The 23,573-nt window shown below is 48.3% G+C and overlaps 4 protein-coding genes across 8 annotated transcripts; 2 read left to right on the forward strand and 2 right to left on the reverse strand.

The window, feature by feature from the left end:
- The first annotated feature begins 1,903 nt into the window (after positions 1–1,903).
- LOC108555903 (uncharacterized) lies at positions 1,904–12,282 on the forward strand. Of its 5 annotated transcripts, XM_017911783.1 has the most exons (19): positions 2,178–2,599; positions 3,335–3,579; positions 3,893–5,230; positions 5,787–5,882; positions 5,956–6,135; positions 6,216–6,425; positions 6,490–6,740; positions 6,805–6,994; positions 7,170–7,362; positions 8,075–8,169; positions 8,292–8,315; positions 8,619–8,663; positions 8,858–8,924; positions 9,039–9,206; positions 9,581–9,725; positions 9,803–9,910; positions 9,990–10,142; positions 10,300–10,332; positions 11,002–12,282. In XM_017911783.1, exons 3-18 carry the CDS (start codon positions 4,451–4,453, stop codon positions 10,325–10,327), a joined length of 2,733 nt encoding a protein of 910 aa, XP_017767272.1. In that variant the 5' UTR covers positions 2,178–2,599; positions 3,335–3,579; positions 3,893–4,450; the 3' UTR covers positions 10,328–10,332; positions 11,002–12,282. The 5 variants fall into 5 exon arrangements, with proteins under 5 accessions (XP_017767269.1, XP_017767271.1, XP_017767272.1 ...); XM_017911780.1 differs by lacking the exon at positions 10,300–10,332 and having other exon boundaries at positions 1,904–2,599; XM_017911782.1 differs by lacking the exon at positions 10,300–10,332 and having other exon boundaries at positions 1,905–2,599; positions 9,599–9,725.
- A 3,653-nt stretch (positions 12,283–15,935) lies between these two features.
- On the reverse strand, positions 15,936–16,625 carry LOC108555867 (uncharacterized). Its single transcript, XM_017911710.1, has one exon. It carries the CDS (start codon positions 16,623–16,625, stop codon positions 15,936–15,938), a length of 690 nt encoding a protein of 229 aa, XP_017767199.1.
- Positions 16,626–19,230: 2,605 nt separating this feature from the next.
- Positions 19,231–19,798, reverse strand: LOC108555866 (Neuropeptide-like precursor 3). The gene is made up of 2 exons (XM_017911709.1): positions 19,757–19,798; positions 19,231–19,643 (listed from the first exon to the last, which is right to left on the reverse strand). The coding sequence occupies exons 1-2, from the start codon at positions 19,766–19,768 to the stop codon at positions 19,398–19,400; spliced, it is 258 nt and encodes an 85-aa protein (XP_017767198.1). The 5' UTR covers positions 19,769–19,798; the 3' UTR covers positions 19,231–19,397.
- Positions 19,799–21,351: 1,553 nt separating this feature from the next.
- LOC108555864 (pupal cuticle protein C1B) lies at positions 21,352–21,930 on the forward strand. Its single transcript, XM_017911707.1, has 2 exons — positions 21,352–21,477; positions 21,600–21,930. Exons 1-2 carry the CDS (start codon positions 21,463–21,465, stop codon positions 21,900–21,902), a joined length of 318 nt encoding a protein of 105 aa, XP_017767196.1. The 5' UTR covers positions 21,352–21,462; the 3' UTR covers positions 21,903–21,930.
- The last annotated feature ends 1,643 nt before the right edge of the window (positions 21,931–23,573 follow it).

Consider the following 23,573-nt stretch of genomic DNA (forward strand, 5'->3'; position numbering starts at 1 on the left):
ATGGCCGATTGTGTAAACGCGCGCGTGTGTATGTGTGTTTGTTTGTATCGCGCGTGTGCATGTGTGTGCGTGCGCGTGTGCGTGTAGCACATGCGTGCACGTGAATGTTCCGACGATGATGCAGCGTGAAAAAGAGAGAGAAGGGAAAAGTTTGGGCGCGGCAACGGTAAATGTTCGGCGGATATACAAGGGAAAAAAGTGAATCGCACGGGGTACGAGATAAGCGACTAGTGTTAGATGCATTTATATTATATTTAACATATGTATATTTATACATACATATATCATACATGGATAATTTTAATATGACAAGATTAACGCGCGAGCATAAAGAATGTTTGTTACGATTGAAATTATTTAAGAAGCACAAGAGAGTGAGCATGGCGATAACGGATCGACGTTGCTTTTCGCGACACCGACGACGAATCGGAATGTGGAAACGAGCCGAGTCGGGAGATATACCGTGTCCAGGGCCATTATAAACGGTGTGTATTATAATTAATGTATCAGCAGCAAGCAAATACACGTATGATATAAAGAATTACGAGTGAAACCGCTATTTTATGTATTACGTGCGACGCAACGGCAACGAGAGGTCGAAAAGTTTTATTTTACTCGCTAACTTCCCCTCCATCCAAAGTTCGATAACGCGCTCGCAGTTTCTGCCGATTATATCTTCTGTCCGGAACAACGATTGCTACGTCTCACCGTGTGCACGCATGCATGCATAGGCACGCGTGTGCGTGAGCAATATCTTAAGTTCGCGTGACTTCTTAACCGATGGTCGAGTCTCGTCGCCGTTTCCCGTCGTTGTTTATAATACATGTAAATCGACGCGGAGAGATGCAAATGAGGAATAACCATTTGGAAACATATGGCGATCACGAATATCATCCGACGCGTATCCTCGGTCTACCGTAGAACAGCGGCGAGGAAGAACGAAACGGAACGGATTCAGCGACGTTCGCGACGTATTCGATTGCTCGAGGGGGTAGAACCGCACCCTCGGCGTGGCAACTAAGAAGCGAAACGTGTCGATATCGTCCTCTAGCCGGCTCTATCCGGATCCATAGCCATCGCAACTCGCGACAACGACGGCGAAACACATCCTAGACTCATCGAAGAGAAGCTCGACGAGGCCACGTAGTGTATTCTATTAGCGTTTAAAGCGATCGCGAGTAAAATTTATACGAAATACGAATAGCAGCGTTAGTACGAAGTTTGAAGAACCGATGCCGAATACCGCACTGTTTCTTAAGACGTATCTTGAAAATATTTGTATGTAAATGAATGACGAAACAATAAAAAGTATACGCCCAATCTATGGAAGCAGCTTTCCCTTCCCGTAAGATGAGCGTGAAAAAATCGGTTCGCGGACGGCCTGGTGCGTATCGTCCGACACTTTCATTCGGTTATTTATAGATCCGTCGCATTGTTTTGCCAGTACGATCGCGACCCGATTTCTACGAACCGTAAATCCCTATCTGCCATCCGGAGACGTTGCGTCCCCCGGCGTTCTAGAGACGCGCTTTCGCGCGCGCGCGCTCGCGGTGCAACGAAACGCTGGATGGCGGCTCGATGCAGGTCACGATTGATAATAATCGCCGGCATCGATTGCGCTTCGCGTTGGCGAATTTCGATCGTTTACTACTATAGCAACGATGCGTCACGCTCGCGCAAGACGTGACGTAAGGCGAAAAAGCGTAGGGAACCGTGCATCGATGGGAGAAAGATAGTGATATGGGGTCGAGGGCTGGTTAGATGGGGTGGAGAGAAGAGGCAGAATGAATGACGCATAAGGCAGGCAGGGCAGCAAGCAGGAGGATATCTAGCGTGGTCGATCGCGGTCATGGCGTTTCCGTTCAGCGATTACGACTATACCCGTTTCTAGATGTATACGTATGTAGGTAGGAGCGACACTCGTGCGGCTGGTATCGTGTACGCGCCGTGGGTGCGACCTATGGGTGTTTTGCGGTTCGTTGCGGATCGATAACGCGTAAAGAGTATCGAGAGAGCGCGACGCGCGTCTGGATCGACCTAAGTAAGTAGCAGTAGGAACGTGGCCGTTCGCCGTGGCGTGCCGTGGTCGTTTCCCGTCGCGACGTCGCCGAATCGTTCGCCAAGTTTTCGCCTGTCACCTGGCACCGGTCACTCGGTTTATAGCGCGAGTATCTCTCGCTAGTTGCACCGCGAGAATCCGCGCGTGTCGGCTCGCGACGCTCGTTGCGCGACAGCGGAAGTCGGCAAAAACGCGCGAGCGACCGTGAAACTCACTTCGAACTGGTCAGGCGGGAAAAACGGGGTCAGCCGTCGTTGGTATCGCGTGGTATCGGTGACTGGAGGAAACGAAAGAAACGAAAGTCGTAAAGGTATATGCGGCAAAACGTAGACGCGCTTGCGCCTCGTGGGATACGGACGGACGGACCACGCGCTGCGGCGACACAGAAGCGGAAAGGGAGAGACGCGCGTCGCAGTGGGACTTTTGGAGAGGACGCGGCGTGGACTGTGACGATCGTGCAAGATTTGCCGGAAAAGAGATGACAAAATATCCGCTACGAGGACCAAAGAGTCGCGATACAGTCGCAGTAATCGGCTGCAAGTAAGCGCGGGACCTATGACGGTCCGTATGGCGTTGCACGGTGCGGTGCAAAAGCGTAAACCACCGCGTGCCGGATCCCGGTGGAAACAAAAATTCCACTACCACGACACACCGTGTGTCCGTGGCCTGGATCGATCTCTCGTTGGTGCATAATCACGCGTGGATCGTCGAAAACCAAGAGAAATAGAAGTCCATGTCGGGAGAGAGAGGTAGAGAGCGAATTAGTTACGAGACACCATCGAGATGTCCCATGGGCGATGTGCCGGTTGTCTTGACCGCACGTCGGATCGATGGAAAGTCGTGGAACCGTGGACGAATTAGCTCGCTGGTTTCTCACCCGTTTCGTCCGTTCTTTTCCTCGTCGTTGTAGCGTTTATTCCCCCGTCGGGTAGGGAATAAATTTGGTGAAATTTAGTGCATCGCTATCGAGAAATTCACGTGCGAATCGTGAGTAACGTTTGGCACGCCGAGACGCGAATGGATTGGTTCGTCGCGTGTGCCGGGTGAACCTCGAAATGTAGTCTCTTTGATTCGTTACGGAAAGCGGTAGAGTAATACTTTAACCGTATTAAAAACACGAGGCAAAAAACGGACAAACGGACTTTTTAGCTCTCTCATGCTCGAAAACGGTGGTTTGCTCCGATTGAAAGGCGTCCTTGTTAACGTTTGCGAGAGACTATGGTAGGGGTCGAATTGGAGAAAAAATGCCGACGAAGCGTTTGTTTTACGTTTCAGAGACGGATACTTGTAACACTTGGAGCTTCACTGATTAAAACGGATTCGAGTGACCGAGGTAGCCGAGAGATATCGCGCGCCTGCTAGATCCACGGGGCCAGTGGTCGATCATTGATCAAGCAACACGCGTTCGCTGCGGCTTAGACGCTCGACTGATAGCTACGACGAAAGCTGGCGATGCCACGAATAGGAGATGACGCAATGCACGAATCACGGTAGATGACGCATTCGATGACGGAACACTGGTAAGGAAATAATCTACCATTGACCGGGCATTGTTAGCACGCGCGCGTTTTATTTGTTTCGAGAAATGCGCATAAATAAAGAGAACGACCGATAAGTTTCTGGGCTTATCTCGTTGTCGATATCCGTAGTATCACTGCGATTTATTTCGATACATGGAATGTTTTCCAAAATCCCGTTTACGCGAAATTATTCGCGTAGAGAAATTAGCAACGAAGATCTAACTATCGGAATAACGAGATGCACCTCGTGATCTGTACTCAAAGTACCCTGTTCCGACTGCGTTCATTGACCGATCGATCATTGTTGTTTCAGCCCGAAGAGACGGTAATGAAATCGAACGTGCTTATGACTTGGCAAAGTGGGAACAATTACGAATTACTGTCACGATCACAGTCATCGCGTTCATCACGGTGATCACGACGCTGTCACCGACCATATCACCGTCGAGGTGTCGATACCGAACGTGAAACAACGAAACGAAATTAATCCTGAAAGTGGATGTCGCTATCCCGCGACGACGATTACTCGATCCGTTGGCGATCGTTGCTCTGCATCGAGTTCGCGGCACGAAATCACTGAGAAAGCCTCGGTAGCACGAGTCTCGGTGCATGGGCGGCAAGGAGGATCGAAGGGAAAAGGCGAGCAAGAGACAAACGCGGCGACATCGGTAAGAGAGCGTTGCGAGCAAGAGGGAAGAAAGATCCACGTAGGTATGACCCAGGGAAAGCAAAACTGCTGAGAAGCGGTGGCAAAATCGAGATAGAGGCAGTGCCGTAGTCCTGGGGGCCCAGGGTATATGCAAGATCTATTAATAACTTGTAATACGGTAGTAGTGGGGCGCTGTCCGCTAGCGGGTGAAAATAGAAAAGAATGTTTTTGGAATCCAATTGGACTTGGTTGGCCGAACGATGGGGCAATATGGCCGACTTGGCCGAGCGGGTGGACGATCTGATATGCAGTTTCGACTCGGCTGGTGACACGACCATGGATACGTTATCGATGCTGATATTCGGCTGGATGTTGTTCGGATTGGTGGTATTGTGCGTCGGCAAATACGTTTACAACCGATTCGTATTAAACGAGCTCGCTTCTGGGACAATTGTTACCGCCAAGGACGGCCATATCGTCCACGGTGATAGCGTCGGTGTCAGTGGTGGTGCTGCTGCTGGTGGTGGTGGTGGTAGTGGCGGTACTGGCGGTGGTGGTGGTGCTGGTGGTGCTGGTGGCGGTAGCAGCGGCAAGTTACTTTCGCTTGGCAAGCAAAAAATCGTTTCATCGGCTTCGGGATCGTCGGGGACCGGGGCAGGTGGTGGTGGTGGCGGTGCCGGTTCCGGATCGCCCGTAGCCGTCAATCATCCGTCCAGTGGTGGTGCCAGCCCGATTTCCGGTTCTTCGCCGACGTCCTATGTTCCGCCGACACCTCCTGTGCGCAAACGACTCACCGCCAGAAAGACATCCGGTGGTTTGATCAGCCCCGCGAGAAGTAGCAGGAGTTTACATCTGCAGACCGCAACTGGTGCCGATCCGGACGCGGTGCGCTGGGTCAACGAGATCATCGTTTGGCTCTACTCGGACCCTGCGATTTTGGACGAATTATTGGCCGTTTGGGTCGGATCCCTCAATCAATTTACCACCAACTCTGTCGACGAGGTGAGCCGATACTTTGGCACACGCAACGCTCTCGCTGATAACGATGCTTTTGCAGAAAAAGTATCAGGTCCGCTAGGATTATCTATGCTACTTCCACCTTACTTTTCGGCTTACGTCGGACAACGTGTGTCCGAGGGGGCATCCAATCGGAAAGATACCGTGGATAAGTTCAGGCACAAGTCGAGCCGAAGCGAACTTTGCTCGATCTATACGAAATCTCTCTGTCGTGCGCGAAACAACAACCGGCGAGGCTAGATAAGGCAACGGCAACCTTCTTGCCGCGCGTAGGTGTTCTTGAGCAATGAAAACACCGACTCGATCCGTTTACGAGGTGCTGTCGGACAATTTTACCGACAAGGCCTTAGGGATCTGCTTTTAAGCTCGTCGAATTACACGAGCTTACCGCGCCGTTAGCTCCTCCAAACCTCCAAACTCTCTGCGACCGTGCTAAACGAGAGCCAGTTAGGATTTCCGAAAAGCACCGCTCCTTCATATTTTTTCATTTTCTCCATGTTTTTACGAAGAAATTCATTTCGCGACTTCTCGTTGCTTACAGCATGGAGTCGGGGTCGAATTCGTCCGAGTTTTGCCCGAAACTCACCCGCCCAATCTCTCTAATATCTTTTGCGAATGCGACTCCAAGGATGATGTGGTACGTACGAATCCTAGCTGTACGAATAAACTCGCGTTCGAAACGTATCGTCACCTCGTTTCTTTCCTTTCAGACGATCACGTGCGATTGCGAAGCTACTCCGGCGTTACAGTTGAAAGCGTTCCGCCGGAAAGCTGATAAGCTCGAAGTTAGCCACTATCGCGTAAACGTAAATCGTTTCCGTGCTCGATTAAACGTCATCTGTATCACCGAGAAGCTTCTCCTCGATCTGAAATGCGATGGCTGGCCGGATGTTCGTATCAAACTTTACCTAATTTCCGCGCCGTTTGTTTACCGCATCTTTCTACACTTGTACTTTCAATTTTACGCTAGGTGAAAGTTTCGCTGGCCCAAGTGGGCACGATAAAGAAAGATCTGGATGAGAGCCAGTTGCAGGAAGTCGTAACGGAAATCGTAATAGGCGCATTAAGGGGGACCAATGTTCATCTGAATTTATTCCAATATCCAAGCTGTCCACGGTTATGGAGGGAACCAGCCACCACGCAGCCAAGCTTCTCGATGCCTATGCATTACGACAACGTGGTAAATCTGTTTCGAAGCGAACCAAATGGCGCCGTTACCAATCAGTGGAATAACTCGTTTCTAGAACACGACGGGCAGCTCGCTTCAAGTCTCGCGACAACGGCTTCAGACTCAGAGTCCAACACAGACGCAAAATCAGTACGTAGCCAGCGACAGACGATTGCTGGTCAAAGTTGTGAAGGCAGCGGAATTAGGTGGCGAGCAAGGTGCCGTGGAACCGTATTGCGTCGTGGAATTGGACGATCCACCGCAAAAGAATCAAACATCCGTTAAGAAGGATACTAGAAACCCGTTGTGGGACGAGGCATTCTTGTTGTAAGTAATTCGCTACGAGTGACTTGCATGGATGCGGAATCTCACGATCGTTCGTCATTTTCAGCGATGTCAATCGTAACACGTCGGAGGTGCTGATCGAGGTTTACGACCGCGTGAATAAGTCCCAAAGATTCTTAGGCTTGGGAATCGTCGGGATCGACGAGCTGCTCGCGAATCCGAGCCAAAGGCAAATCATACCTCTGCAAAATCGACCGTACGAGGAAGAGGATATTACCGGCACCCTGACGGTAGAGGTAAGTAAAACAGCGAGACGAGAGATACGATGTTATCTTAAACGCGGTGTAATTTAACAAAGTCTTTATTTGCTGCGCTATTTCATCGTTTTCTTTTTTCCTTTCCCTCCTCTCTCTCTCTCTCTCTCTCTCTCTCTCTCTCTCTTTCTTTCGCTCTGTCTCTCTCTTTTCTCAGTTTCTATTCATCGAGGGTGCGGAGGTGCCTCAAATTGGGAGCAAACCTTACAAGGTGAAGGAGACGATAAAGCCGGTGTCACCGACTCCTCGTACCTACACCCCGACAAATCTCATCAGCGACAATAGTCTAAATTACAACAATGGTAACAGCACACTTATCTTGTACGACTCTACCGTTCAACCCGATGGGGGTAATTACCAATTACTTTATCTGAAAGGCATTGCATTCGTGTTCACAAGTGTGAAAACATAGTGATACCTCGTTAGTATGTATGCCCCTTTGCAAATCGTGCTCCGAGACTTCTTCGCGTTTCTCGTGATCTATGATCTCGTCGAAGCGCCATTTCTCTGTGTTTTTTAACGTAACAGATCCTGTTTTCTCTTCTGCAACCATAGAATAGACCGCGTTGACTCGTCGGTTATTAGCAGCACGTCGAACTCTCCCTCTCGTATGTACGCGTGCCTGCATTTCTCGTACCGGATTGTACTTTCCACTACCATGTAGTAATTCGCATGACGTATGTTTATACGTATCTATACGTATAGAATTCTTTACCTCTCTCCCTTTTTCTTTCTACACCGTTACTTAACGTTGACTTTAATGATCCTCTAGCACGATACGAATCTATTTTACGCTCACTTCTCGGCCCGAGTTTCTTACGATCGACAATTCTTCGAAGTTATTTCGACTACCAGAAAAGCGAACCTGGCAAATCACGATGACAGTAGATACAATGCTTATATAATCGTGGTCACGTTGCCAAAGGGGAAATATTATCTGGTAAACGAAATGACGAATGCTTGGTGGAATGACGGACGTAGAAAGTCGTAAATCTTTGGACAATCCTCTCGCACCTGATGGAAAAAGTTGGAAATTTGAAAATATCCTAACACGATTTTCAGATTACCTGACGAACGGCAACGTGGTGGACTCGCCTTACAGAACCGGCCAGAGCAACGGGAACAAAGGGACTCTGATCGTGCACAGCCAGCAAAGGGTACGCTGAATAAATTTGCATGTTGGATGCGATTACGAAACCCGTGCAAATTTCTCGTTATTTACTAACACCGATCGATTATTATCTATCTTTTTTTTTTTGTTGTGTCTTTTCTTTTGCAGCAGTCAGAGCGACAGGTGATTAAGGTAAGCCGTTGTTTCGCATCGTGTCGTCGCCCTCTTGTCATCGTCGGCGTCATTTCAGTGTTCCGGTTATAAACCTGCGCACCTATTTTATTTATTATTTATCGATCCTTCCTGTTTTACACGCCTTTTTCCAATGTACATTTCAGTCTCAAGAATCACGGTTTTTTACTCTCTGCGAATTTCCTTTGCTTTATCGTTTCTTTTCCTTGTCGCATCTGTCAAATCGTTCGTAAATCAAGCAACCTTCCGTTTTATGAAAACACTAATCGTCAGTTGAGTGGCGTGTGTTTACTAATTCCACAGGTCGCCTTGACGGAAAGTGGGAACTGGCAAGAAATCTCACCGGAGGTAATTATTCATCCACACGAGTTTGTTTTTGCCTTATTATTAACATCGTTCTAATTTCGCGTCCTCGTGTTGCTAATCGTATTAGAGTCGATTCGAAAAAAGAAAAAAATTCCTAAAGAGCCTGTAACGATACTTGTAAAATAATTAGTACCTCAACCGTTCACCGATAAAGAATTGAATTTCTTTCGTTTCAGCATGGGGCGAAAGATACCAGCTTGACGTCGGGACCAGAAAGTACACCAAATTCTTCAAATTCCGAAGGTACTTTTCTCATCGATCGCGTAACTTCTTTTCCTTTCTTTTCCTTTTTTCCGGTTTTTTTTAGCCGATATTACGTACACTCGGTGACTCAGCTTGATAATATTTTTATCGTAGAAAGAGGTAGAACGAGGAGAAAACGGCGAGATTTCTTCGGCACGATAAAGAAACGACTGAGCCGATCGAAAACGAGGAGCAGATCGGTTGGACCGGAAGGTGACGCGAATCACGAGGATCCACACTCCAGATCCATATCTGCGGATCGAGCACGTGATCCTGGCTCTGGTATGTTTGCTCACGGGTACACATCAGACCCGTAAGGCGATTCTTGATTTAGAACAGAGTTAGTGCCTCCTCCCACTTGTAGTTTGATTCGTTAGCGTAAAATTCTACTTGTTTGTTTTGCACACGAATCCCGTGCATCGTGGCACGTACTGTCGGTGAGTACGATCATCTTGATAGCGATGATGCAACGAGCAACAACGATAGAGCACATTTTACGGAGCTTCGTAACATGATAGGCGGAAAAAAATACGTTACACATATGCCAAAATTACAACGCTAATGCTACTGCCAATGCAACGTTACCTCTGCCAATAACGCTTACACCCGACTAACGTTCATTTGGTGCAAACGATCGTTTCGCTTGAATTTTATAGCTCGTTTATCGATACCAGGAAGGGAAGAGCAATCGAGACGATCGAGTCTGAGCGAGGCATCCGGGATAAGCGGAGCATCCACGAGGACTTACGTCAACGAGGCTTCCACCTTGGTTCTGGAGACCCTCGAGAACGGCATTAAAAAGTAAAGAACTTTCGTTTCCTGTATCGTTGTCACAACGTGATAAGAACATTCGATGCGAACGATCCGTTGGCTTTCAGGCATTACCTCGTGCCATTGTCGCTCGCACAGAAGAGCAAATGGCGAAAGAAAGGGACAAAACTTCATATATTCAACGATCACACTTTCATAGCGAAACACATGGCTGGGTAAGCTATTGGTAGGAAGAGCGAAATTAGGTGATGGATGAAACGAAGGTGGAGTCAAATGTATAACGTATCGTTTCAGTGGGACAGTGTGCGAAGTATGTAAACGAACACTTGCGCGAAGACTGGGCAAACAAGGTTACGAGTGTAGAGACTGTCAAATGAAATGTCACAAACATTGTCACGTTAAAGTGGATACTACGTGTCCCACATCTACTATTCAGAGCATCGAACTGTAAGTTATCGGATTATCTGGTTATCCTGCGAAACGCGTATCGATTTCTGATCGATGCGAGTCAAAATCAAGGGAACATATGCTATTAATCTAAGAAAGAATGTTCGCGAATCATGAGCTAATGTTTTTTTTTTTTTTAATCTGATTGTCGCGTAAGGTCTCTTCTGCCAGTACTGAGTGAATAGGATGGGTAAGTTCTCGACGAAGAACTTGTTGGTACCAGCCTTTCATATTGCAACACGTAGCTACGCATGAACAACAAATTTCCCTGCTCTTTCTATAACAACTGCAATACAGTAATGAGCGTTAATTGTTTGTAGTTCCATACGATCGTAATCACACTGGTAGTGTCTTGCAATCGTGGAAACGCACGTGTCTCGTGCCGCCTTTATCTCGCTTCTGCAAATACTAATCGTTCGTTTGAGTTGTTCTTATATATATATATATAAACAATAAAAAATAGAAAAGTAACGCTTCGTTGATATTTCTGCTCGACTATCTGCTCCTAATAAGCAATTCGATTGCCTGTCTTTACGTTGCGGTGATTCTTATTTTCCGATATCGGAACATTTTTGTCTCTACACCCAGAACTGTTCTTATCCATCGAGAAACATTTGGAAATTTCGAATACCTAAAGCTATTTAAAGCGATTTAATACAATCTGCCTATTCGCTATTTTCTCTTTGTTCATGTTTAAAATTTCTATCTTGTACATATCTCTCCACGTTTCGTCAGTTCTGGGGAATATAAAAGGTTCCTATCATCTGTAGTTATTATTTATGCCGATAATGGTAGATATGTATACGAGTAAAACGATACGATTGTAGGTAAAATTATAAAATATTTCGATTGGTTTTAGAACGTGCATAAAGGTCCCACGGCCCGAGCGCAGATCGACCAGTCGCCTCTGCTGATCCAGTCTCGGATGAACGCCTTCGACCAGCTGAAACGTTCATCCTACTTGGGATCATGTTCAAGAAACGAATCATTTCCCCTGTTAAATTGTCGTTCAAATCGCTTCGTACGTAGTCGCCTATTCGCGAAGCGAATCACGCTACGCTACACGATATTGTAGGCAATCTCGTGTAAAACAAGCTGCATGCTACCTACGGTAATCGTTACGCTTGGCTTCCAAGCACGAAGCGTCTTTGAACGCCATAGCACCGTTCTGTTATCCGCTATTGTTACTATTACGCTTTTTAATCTACACAATCGAACATACGAACGTTAACGTGAACGTGAACGTAAACGTGAACACGAACGCGAAAGCGAAGCGAACGAAACGAAACGGATTATGCGAAATCGCGGAGAACCGTACCGATAACTTTCCTCTAGAAGCAAAACGTTCTTCGGTTCGGATAATAGCGAAGAGATAACGATTAACCCGAGTAGGTGATATAGATAACGTTCGTGACGAATGATAAAATATTTATCCGTTACTATTTATTCTAGCTTTCTTATCCCCTGTCGACTTTTCATGAAACTTTTTACACTTGGAAAAAACGTCCGATTTTCTATCGACTCATAATTTTAAGCTACTTCTATCGTATCCCTCTTTCACCGTTTTCTTCATTCATTCGTTCGTTTATCTGGCTCGCTCCCCCGGGAGCACAGGAGGAACAATTGCTTTAGGGATACGCGATGAAACGTTGAAGAAATTATATCGACAAGAAACGAAACGCGTGAACGATAGTGCCTCTAGATACGAAAGTTTGTGGTTAACTTTGAAATATTGTATCTTTATCCCGTGAAAGTAATACTTTTGACAATATTTTCGATCGTTATGCGACAAACTCGATCGATCGATCAAAATCAAACGCTTCAACGCGCACACTTGTGCCTATGTATCGTGCGTAAAGAAAGCATCGTAATCTTCGAATGATACCTATTACCGGCTGATGAATATTAATATAATTATTACGATTGATGATTACGATTATCACAATTATCATTATTATTGCTATTATTATTATTATTATTATTGTTGTTGTTACTAATGTCATTGTTACGATTGTTACTACCACTACACCCATCGAGAATAGCAGAATAGATAGCGGTCACGAATGGTTCACGGCGATACTCGAACGAAAATTCGAACAGCGGTTGTAACGATGATGATAATGATAATAATACTGTGTTACGTTGAAAGAAATAATATGGTTACATTATAATTCTACGTCGCACGAGTCTTTTATTCGCTTCACCCACCTTTTCCCTAATTTTCCTGCACCCCGACGAGCAACGATAACTTTAACGCGCAAGAAAACGATCTCCCTTTTCCAATGTAACGAAAAATCGTCTACTCGATCTCTCGCGACGTCGATTTTCTCCATTTCCGACTTTCAAAGGAGACGCGACAAATTGCTTCGACCGTTTTCGGAGCTTTCGCCGGGCGACGTTTCGACGGTTTCGGAATTCGAGAGCGTTTCGAACGAACGCGATCGCAATTTCGAGATCGGCGTGAAGGAAAGGTGTGTGGGAAAGAAAGGTGCCATGGGAAGCGAAAAGTCGTAGTGCACGGCTAGAAAGGGGGAGCGCGGTGTCGTGCGGTCAGCGGTCGTTTCCGACTAGATTCGGTAGGAACCGAGGTGCGACCGAAAGTGGAGCAACGGCGACCTGATTCGGGGTCGAAGCCCCAATTTTCGCGGGGTTGGCCAGAGCGGGGGATCGACAACGGGACGACGACGGTAGCCATGACGACGTGACGTAATATCCACGTCATCGAGAAAGCGCAACGACCTGGCCGTACGTTCTCGCGGCGCGGGTAGATCGGAGGCTGAATGGGGTGGTGCAGAGCGTGTTTTCGGATTTTCGATTGTCCCCGTTCCGATTGATTCGTTTTTGCGCGTCGGCCACACGAGCGTTCGAAAAATGCCGGGAGGGCGAGGGACGAGACCGGGACGATACCTGGAGATAGCGCGTATAATTGGTACACGTGTGCATATATACGCACATGCATGCGCGTATGAAACGCTACACGCCGAACGCGTAGCGTGTGTATACGCAGGCTGCAGCTGTGTTCGGTCGAGGTTGCCAAGTTCGAAGGATACGGACAAGCTGCAACCAGGTTTATTCAATCGCAAGCTCGGAATTAGGACGCGTTGTCGACGGCCTTTTCAATGACGTCAGTGACGTCACTAGTTTGGAAGGAAAACTAGGGCAAACGGACCGAGAAAAAGGAACGATGCACGAAAGCCGCGATCGTCGCCCTAGCTGAGATCATCTGCGTACATGGTCACCTATTTCTATGGGAAACCTTCCACTTGGTCGCGTTTCCCGTGTTTTCCCAGTCCTGAAATTTCGACGAACAGAACGAGCCGCGCGCGCGGCCAGGGTAACCGGTCTTGCCGGAAGTGGAGGAACGGGCGAAGGAACGTGTCCGAAAAGTGGACGGATCATGCATGGAAAGGTGCAACGCGAAGGTCTCGTGGACGCGGACTCGATCCTTGAATGAACTATGGTATTTCGTAGGGACGACACTAGCGGCGATCTGGGTCAAAGAAGGGTCGTGAATGGCGTTGCTTGCCTGGAGTGACGTCACGGGGTGCAAACCCCTGCAAGTGGGTCACTCGTTGATTCTGTCATGGCCGTAGCTATAAACGGACCAGGGACGTCCTTCCACGTTTCCACGTCTTTCCGCAAATCGTGTTCCGGTACGGGCACGTTGCATACGGATCACCCGGGCTGACTCCTGATTCCCCTCATCCCTATGGTATTTTCCGACGTGCACCCGGAACTGCTCCTTATCCGGACTGTTTCAAAGGGGTAACGATATTTTCACCTTTAAATCCCTACCCGTTCTTTCTTCTTTTCTTTCCTCTTTTTCTGGACAGCGTCTTAGCCTGGATCTCTTCCGGATACGGGTTGCGAAACGAAACGGGGACCATAATAGCATTGGTAAATAGGATCGCAGAGATTCAGAGGGACGATAAACGTGGACAGTTTGAATGAAAAACGTTTATTTGAAACGTAAACTACGAGTAGTATCGACATAGGTAATACTTAATATAAAACATTCAGTTCTGAGAATCTGTATTTCTCGCATTCTCTCGCCCTTCCGTTGACAGATTTTCGCGCGAGAATCATTGCGCATACGCGAATTCGAATTCGCGAAGGTACTCGTTAGGCGTGTTTTACTTGTTTCCCCTCGCTAGATATCGTACACCTGTTTTCCGTGTGCCAATTGTTTCACGATGCATCGTGTAACCACGCGGTAGATATTTACAAGGCACTGAAAAATCGCGTACAAATTCCGCGATTACGTTCGCCTTCGCGTAAATGAGAACTTTCGACGACAGTTTAAGAAAGAGATATTCCTTTGCCACGTTTTAGTCGGATTCGATTCGTTGCAACCGTTTCACTCACCGGACTTGCCCCTCGATATCTCTATCGAGTCGAAACGTGACGATTCGTTCCTTCTTCTGCTCGTCACACTCGCCGAAAGGCTGTCATTTGCTATTTGTCGTTTATCGTACCAGTAAGGCACGCCCGAATTTCCCGGTCTCGAGCGAATGCGGTTGCGCTGAACGAAAATCGTGTCTGCGAAAAGTGATATGTTTTAAAAGTACCCTTAAAGGACAAGTAATTCTAATCTATTTGAAGTATCCACGACTGAACGTTACGTCGGATGGTTGGCGATAAGGATCGCGCGAGATCGCTAGCGTTTAGTTTCGTTTCACTTGATTTCGTTTTCTTTCGTTGAACACTCGCTCCTATCCGTTCATCTCGACACGTCCGCGTAATTGACTCGTGTATCGTGATAATGTATCATCCTTTCGCGAAATGCTATTTCGATAGAAGCGCGTTGAGAATGTGCCTCGTTGCGAATTCGACAAAGAAGGTCCACGTATAAGAAAGATCGTCGAATGGTCGTATCGTATCGGTACACGTTTAATACTCTTAACTCTTCTCTTTTCTCTCTCTCTCTCTCTCTCTCTCTCTCTCTCACACACACTCTCCCTCTCTCGCTATATATATAGCGTACATATTATTCTGCTTTGTACCTGCGACCGAAATAGTCGTCAACTATCGAATTTGCTCACGTATTACGTAACTGGTATCGCTAGTGTACATGTTTTATCGAGTACTAAAACGTTTGCTACAAAAGATACATACATGCTTGCACGACTACGTTCTTTCTACGTGATCTATTTCGTTTACGAATAAGAGAGTAACAACAGAAAACGCGGTACATCGACGCACCTCTATCTACGACGAACGCGACTTCCCCGAAATCTTCTCGCCCTCTTTGATTCCCGATCAGACACGGCCGACGAAATCCAACCGATTCTCGAGGGAAGAAACGCGTTGGGGATTTGGTTCGGCGAGGTCCTCGAGAGAGCGAAAAGAAGAGGGAAAACGACGCGAGACGCGTGGTCGATTTCGTCTGGCGAATTTTCGACTCGTCGCGATTACGTACTTCGCTCGTATCACTGTGTAGACTCGTGTACATTTTGATCCGCTCAAAATGCTTGGTCGAGGTTTGAGAAAATGGCGGCAAAAATTTAGCCGCGGTTCGAAAAGGAAGTAGAAAGTACGAAAGGAAAGCGTGGAGTACGAATTTGGTGGATCGTACGAATAGACACGTGGTTCGCAAAAAATGGTCCAAGATTGGAGGGTCCGTTGTTGATTATTTGCGCGATCTATGTCGAAACGATCGCACGATGACACGCGAAATGGACAATGCAATGAGAGAGAATTGAATCAGGTGAATCGGTAGAGGAAGAATGAACCTAGGCGAATCGTAGAAACCGACTAGGGGTTCCGGTTCGAGTAGTCGATCGGAATTGCTTTCTATCGGTAGAGACCAAGGGAGTCTTGACAGGAACACGGCATCGCCATCTGCGCCATGTTTCTTGGAACCCTCTGTGTTGGTAGACCGGAAAGACCTCTGACGTACGTGTAGGCTACCGGGCTGCGTAGAATTCTCTTCGGGCTCTTCTTTACGTGCTTGTTCTCCTTACCCTCCCATTTCGAGGATATCTTGAGAGTTTGCAGGGCTCTTCGGAGGATGTCCGCGGTGGAGGATCTCTTTAGCGAATCACTGTCGGTACTGCTATGAGCGTCTGACGGAGTCGACGAATAAGACAGAGACTCGGAAGTCCTGCCGACACCTCTGACGTCACCGGGGCTCCAAGAGCGGGAAGATTTCGCTCGAACTCGTTCGGAACTTCTTTGGACGCCGGAAAGTCTCTCCTGAGATCGAGTAGGTCGTCCGCGAAGTCGGTCCAAGTAGCAATGGGTTCTCGGTGACCTGGTGGCGCGGCATAATCGCTCGCTGCTTCCGCGACGCGACAGCCTCTCCGCGCTTCCGGTACTTCCGCCGCTGCTACACCCGCTGTCCGTGCTACACTCGTCATCGCCAAACTCCTGCTTCGACGATCCTGGACCCCCTGTCGGACTCACTCTTCGCTTCGCGTCGCTCTTCTGATTTTCGCGACGACGGTCGTCCTCGGGATCGGTCAGTCTCGTCGTGTCTTCCATTATTCCCAACGACGAACCAACACCGTCGACTCGATCAAGATCACGAATGAAAATCTGCACCGTTCGGTTAGCCAGGTCGCTCTGTCGTGCAATTCTTCTCCCTTACGATTCGCACGAGTTTCTTTTAACTATGCTTGATCGTTGCTCCTCTATCATGCTCTTCCGTGTACACGGGGAAATGCGCGCGCTTCCAGTCACGCGTGCGGTTAATTAATGCGGTTAATAAAACACCTCTTTCACCGTGTTCACACTTGCGTAATTATAGCTTCTGCGAAGATTATAGCTTTCGTTGTTGCTCCTCGTTGGCCGTTTATTTCCAGCTGCTCCGTTCTCTTATTTATCTTCGTTGCTCGATTGCCTCGTTTCCCGCCAGTCGATCATCCTTCCAAATCGAACGGATCTTTTGACAGATAATCGCAAACACGCGTTGTCAATGCTCTGATAATGGCCGAGTTTGCCACGTGTATTTCGTATGCTCTCGAGGGCGGACTGAGACTCAGAGATTCGCGGTCTTCTCTTATATACTGTCGCTTTGCAGAGGGTGCGCGCATGTCCTCTCCACCACGTGAGGGTGCCAGTCGTATCCGCGAGGACGCGATATCGGGATGAATGCGATGGACGCGGTTCTTGGATTCTGCTACCGGATGCGATTCACCACTCAGCGCCATTTTCGACTTTCGCCCTTTCGACCCTTCGTCTCCTTCCACTCCTCCTTCGACTTTTCCTCCATTCGTACCCCGCGATATTTCGGTGAACTTAAAACATCTCTGTACCCGAGTGTACCGAAATCGCTGGGAACCACGGTTACCGAAATATGTTAAACGTTCTCCTTTCAGCTGCCCGGATATATTCTTAATGACGTAACGACCGGGAAACGACGAATCGAGTGTACGGAGGAGGATCGATACGTCGAAAGGCACTTGGCGAAACGAATTCGCTAAAATTTTGCAAAATTACCAGTCGAAAGAGTAGAGCTGGTGAACGAGTGACGTAGCCGGTTGATAAGGGCGAAAGAGGGTGGTAATGGGGACAGTGCAAGTATTGTATCGCGTCTCAAAGTAGAAAGGTCGGTGAACTCGGCACGACGATCGATGCCAAGGGGTGGATGTACCATGCAGGCTGATCGCATTGCCGCGAGCGCTAGATGCACCCAGACAATCAATAATTTCGTAGATATCGACGCGAATAAGTAACAGGAGAGGCATCTTCGAAGATGCGTTGCGCCCCGATCGTTCTGCTCGATTATCCGATTCCTAATTCGATCCAGGGATATCGAACGGATGTTCCTTCTCTCATACCCGTTCTCAGGCTATATCCATGGAGCACGAAGGAAATGTCCGATCTCTATGTTATTAAACGCTGACACATGTGGCAGAGCCAACGATACCGAGACGCGGAACACGTTGTCGACCGGAGACGCAACGTGATGCAACAAGCCGGAGATAATTTAGCGGGAAAATCGGAGCGATCCTCGTCGATCGGAAAATTCGTCTACATTCGGCCCTAAGCACAACCCGTAAATTAACGCGTGTCGGTGTAGGTGGCAGCGGACCAGGGACGATACCCAGCAGCAGCTACCCCCTTTGTACCACATACACGGCTACGAGGGCATTGCGTTTACCTTTATGTAACGATCCGGTATTGTTGTTGCCGGCTGCGTAATTGACTCGTCGTTCGTAGAAACAAAAGGCCGCCGATGGCCTTGCTCGATTTCCATGTAATGTAACGACTCCCTCGTCATCAATGATGAATTTCACCCCCGAAGTTTGGCCGTGATAAGGAGAACAATTGCGACCGATTCCTTTGACCTTTGGAAATATCCACGGGAGGCAACGCGAACTTGGTTCCGTCGAACCGAGTCACAGGCTAGTTACTGAAAGTGCAGAAACTCGTTACCGATCTCGTGGAAATCGTGGAGATCGACGGTTCTTCTCGCCACACGCGACCAAGTCACTCGCGATCGGATGCACGCGTCCACTGTCGTACGACTCAAGTTCCGGTGCCTCGTGCCATAATAGAAACAGATTCGATCACTCGTCGAGACATCTCGTCCGAGCACGGCGAAGAATAACGCGTAACTGAGGCAGAAGGCCGTGACCGAAAATTAGCCACGAGCCTGCCCGAGCTTGACGATGTTTACGTTGTTGGATCTCCTTACCGATTTCTCCTTACCGCGAGTCTCGCGCAATATCGCGGACGAAGTGACCCAAGGGGAAGAGGACGCGAATTTATCCGAGGAACGATAAGGAAGATCCCTTCCGCGTAAGGTATAGAATTCTGTCGATCCGAACGACAGTGCGACAATCGTTTAATCGATTGTATTGCACTTAGGAGTACATACATATATGAACGTGTATTCAAATACACGCACATATTTATATGACATAAGTGGGTGGAGAACGATTATTCGGAGTGTGGTCACGCCTACGTCCATTCTTATGTAATTGGATTTATAGAGTAACAACCAATCGCGTAACGAGCTGTGCTCGTTAGATTCTCATTAACGAGAAGGCAAATAATCGCGAAAAGGTAGATGCGGGACGTCGGGAAAGATTAAACGGTTTTATTGATATCGAGTCTAAAAGTACAGAACATTGGTGGAGAATCGAAGCACGGATGATACTTCGGGGAAAGTACAAAGATGCGATTATTGATTTTTCAAGATGAGGATATGAGTCGATCGGTTGATTGCTCGATTGTTCGGTTCAGTCGTTTGATCGATCGGTTGATCGGTCGGTCGATCGATTGATCTGTGTTGCGCCTTATCGGTGATTAGTAGACGTAGCTCTTGTAGATGTAAGGCGCGGAGGGTGCGTAACTGGCGAGAGGAAGAGGTGCCGGATAACTAGAGTAGAGAAGGGGTGCGCCGATGTTGGAGAGAAGAGCCGGGCCAGCGAGTGGAGCAGTGATCAAAGCCGCATTACTCAAGGGTGCCGGTGCCGGTGCCGGAGCCGGGGTTGGTGCAGGAACTGGCGATGGTGCCGCCAACGCGACAGCCAACAATCCGGCGAACAACAGCTGTCGTGAAATAGTTGGATTAACAGAAGAGATCCTTTCTGGTGCTTACCTTCTAGGTAACCTCGTCAGACGCGTACACTAGGACCATCCGACTCTAGGTCGCTCGCACTCACCGTTTTGAACATGGTTACTTGGGACGTATGGATACACTGCGTACAAGCTGAGACGATTATACCTCAATTCCCGAGGAATCGCTGCTTATATAGGGGAAACCGCGACAAAGATTCTCATCTTTCTACATCCCCCTTCCTTTTGCCCATCTCCCTGCATCTCGTTCCTTTTACCCATCTCCGGTATTCCACGAAGGGCAACAGCCGGTCTTCGAAGCAGACCATGAACGAGACACTCGCTTCCTTCTTGTTGGTACGTAGAATTTTTTCCACCGGCCGACCAATCCACTTCTTCCTTTGTAGCTCTCTGGAAAGGTTTTCCCGTGTACCGACCAACTACCGGCGAATCGCGGATTTCTTCAAGGTTACGACTCGCACGGGACCAGGCGTGTCCCAACAATACGAGTCATTTCCTTCTTTTTCAAGTCTGCATTCGAACAACTTTTTTCCGCCCAACGCAAACAGGTTTTCCCCTTTTCTCCACCACCACGTTATCCTTGCAACTTCGAAAAACGATCGACGATCCAAACACATCGTTCGACGGTTTTACCGGCTGCGTGCAAAGCACCGCGATCTTTGAACTTGCTCGGCATAATCGGCAACATCCGCGAGATAGTTTATCTCTTCGCCCTCGCCGAGAGCAGGCTGGGATGCTCGGTGAGCGAGAGCGGAAAAACAAAGACGGAGAATCATATCGGGGATTAAAACGTATTACCGGCTTGACGAAATTAGCGAGAGTACCGAGAGCGTGTGGTATCCCCTCGATATAGAGATGCGAGACGCATCGACTGAAAGGGGAAACGGCGTTCACCGATCTCACCCGGACTCGACGAACTTGAACTTGAGAAAAAAGCGTTCGCCTTACCTTGGAGCTGTGCAGCCTTGTGGCACAGGAGAAAAAGACGAAGAGAGCAAAACGCGAAAGCAGAGAAGAGATGCGAATGACCGGACCGAGCGAGTGAACGGCATAGAAAAGAATCGATCGAAACGAGATACAACGATCGGAGAAAAACCTTGGGACACAAAAAAGCCGGCTAGTCGAAGAATTTTTTTTCATTAATCGAATGGAACGGATAGATTACGGGATAACCGAGTCAGACGAGGGAAACGGATAGCTTAGACGGCGGGACGGAGCGAGAGGCAGGGAGGAGGAGTTAGATCAAAAGCAACGAGAAAGGATGAAAAACTAAACGAAAGTATAGCCGCGGATAAATCGTGTGGGAAGCAGAACGATCCGCGTAATCACTCGGCCGGCATTATAACCTTGTTATGCGTTCCAACCGGACGGGCACGTAGTCGAGAGGGTTATACAATTGCTCGGCGTGGTTGCTTACGTAATTCCACGATACTCATGGAAGTGTCCGTCCTGTGCTTCTCTTTCGATCAAGGTCATCGAAATCGATCGATCCATTTGTTGCGAGTGATAGCTGGCAAACGCGAGCAGTTTGAAAATACGATAGACGAGGCGGCGGCGGAGGAGGAGTAGCGCGCGAAAACGCGGCGACTCGCGTCCGGCATTCCAATGCGAGCGCGAGCAACGAAACTGATACGAAGCAGGTGACTACACCGAGGAGGTCGAGACTTTCGCAAGCCGCTCATCAACTTTTCGTAAGTCGACCGCCCCAACGCGGTGGACATTGGTATAAAGTGAGGAGGCTTCGTCGATTCTGCACTCATCGCTCACCAGCCGAATCGAACACAAGCTCAACATGATCAAGATCGCGGTAAGTGGTTGTCACCGACTTCGCTTCGACTTGGTCTAGCTTCTAGCTATACCGTGTTCGTTGCTACGAAAACTGCTGGGAAAAGGTTCCCTTTCTGACCGATATTTTCTCTCGATTTCCAGTGCTTCCTCCTCATGGCAGCTATGGCGTCTGCAGGAGTACTCCATACCGCCCCTCTGGTCTCCGGACCTCTGGTTGCAGCACCAGCGGCAGTGGCAGCTCTTCCAGCACCCATCGTAACGGCTAGAAGCAGTCAAGTCGTGGCTAGGAACTATAACACGTTCGCTGCTGCACCACTCGCGGCTTATGCCGCGGCTGTACCTGCGGCTCTACCTGCGGCCGTACATGCAGCCGTACCTGCAGCCGTCCATGCCGTACCTGCACCGATCGCCTTTGCCGCTCATGCTGCGCCACTCGCATTCTGATCCCGTCCACGTTGCGACCACCCTGATACGACTGTCCATCTGAATTATTACCTTTTAAGATTCTCGTTTTTATCGAATAAAACGCAGTTTTAAACGAAAGCAAACAATGTGTACTTCTACCTCTTCGTCTCCTTGCCTACCTTCTACCTTTCATCCTTTTATCGTTACTCGATGCTAGACTGTTAAGTTTCTGTCATCCATCTTCTCACCGATGCTTGCTATTTCTCACGCTCCACGCACCATGTCAGCTGCTTGGATAACTAGAAGGATAAACGGGATAAATAGAACGGAGTAAAAGATTTAACGCTCCAGTAAATAGGAAAGAGGTCTGCTCGTGGTAATCGCGATAGCGAGAGATCCTTGAGCCATCGATGATAATAGAAATTATACATATTTCCATCTATTTCTGATCTTCACAGTCTACGGAACCCGTGTCGAAACGGTTGCATCCTCCTATTCATTGTTTAGGGAAGCCCGAGATGCTGCGGAGGATGCTGTGCTACACGCATCGCGAGATTATTACCGTAATTACCGACTCTCCGTGAACTATTCTACGATACCGTCTGGATAAATTTCTTACGCGTTTGGAATCGTGAAAAGGGTTCCGTCCTACGTTGCACGATGAACGAATGTTCAACCCTTCTGTCACGAGCATCGCAATAAACGATTTTTAATAACGACAGAACCTTCGTTGATCGTTACCTCGATCGTTAGTTCGTGAGAAATTGACAGATTTGTCTCGCTGTGTATTTTTCTACTCGGCACGTACGCTTTCATAAATTGCGTCGTCCATGTGTTCCCGATACGCCACGAGAAAATTAGATTGCTCGAGTATCGGACGAAATAAATATTAAAATGTAGGATCAGCGTTCGGGGTCAAGAGCGGAGTTCGACGATACGGTATTCCGTATCGATGAAGCAAGGGAAAGTTGCGAGCAACGAGTTGATGAACAAGTCGACGTTTCCAGTCGGAAATTCGAGGCACGTTCGACGATCTTCGAAACTTGCGATGTCCCAACCGTCGTTAACGCAAACGTACGACCGCGTTTCGTATTTAGAACGAACATGAGCCGCACCCAAACGTATATCACACCGAATCGAAACCGAATCTCAAACGATTTCGAGATCTTCGTTGCGGTTGCGACAATTTCAGGATCACGGAGAGACGTACCTCGAAGAGTGCATTCGATCAGTCCATTTAAGCGAAATAAAGGATTTCGTCTGCGTGCAACGTCCCAATGAGATCGGAATAGCAAATGCACGTGGCCCAGCGAAATAACTCATCCTAAGACAGTGCCGACTGCGAGTGGAGATTGTCAAAACTTCTCCTCGTTCTGCTCTAACGCGAGACGTTCTCTCAGAACGAGGATTCGCGGTATACGTTGGTCGCGAGAGCAAAATGTCTAGACAAAGGACGTTGGAAGACGAGGTACCCGCGGTGAACGACACCGAGGAGCCGCGTGGCGCAACTCGATCAGGAACCACGAGGCAAGGGTAGAGATAGGGAAAAAGAAAGAAGGTCAGATTTGGCCATAGAGACGGGTTACCGTTGGTAATCGCAGGCGTGGCCTAAAACGAGCAAAGGTAATCCGGTATGCAGAAGCATGTTTCTGTCGCATCGTGCCGCGAACCAGTGTTACGAACATGATCGTAGTGGGAGTATATTCCCGG

This window comes from Eufriesea mexicana, unplaced genomic scaffold, assembly GCF_001483705.2.
Source record: "Eufriesea mexicana isolate 0111107269 unplaced genomic scaffold, ASM148370v2 scaffold305, whole genome shotgun sequence".
Lineage (NCBI taxonomy): Eukaryota > Metazoa > Arthropoda > Insecta > Hymenoptera > Apidae > Eufriesea > Eufriesea mexicana.

What these genes read in the sequence shown, in the direction of transcription:
- LOC108555867 (XM_017911710.1), bottom strand. Translation starts at nt 16,625, where the DNA reads ATGGAAGACACGACGAGACTGACCGATCCCGAGGACGACCGTCGTCGC.
- LOC108555903 (XM_017911780.1), top strand. Translation starts at nt 4,451, where the DNA reads ATGTTTTTGGAATCCAATTGGACTTGGTTGGCCGAACGATGGGGCAAT. An exon ending in CCACCAACTCTGTCGACGAG is followed by an intron (nt 5,231 to 5,786) that starts GTGAGCCGATAC and finishes CGTTGCTTACAG; the next exon opens with CATGGAGTCGGGGTCGAATT. An exon ending in AATGCGATGGCTGGCCGGAT is followed by an intron (nt 6,136 to 6,215) that starts GTTCGTATCAAA and finishes ATTTTACGCTAG; the next exon opens with GTGAAAGTTTCGCTGGCCCA.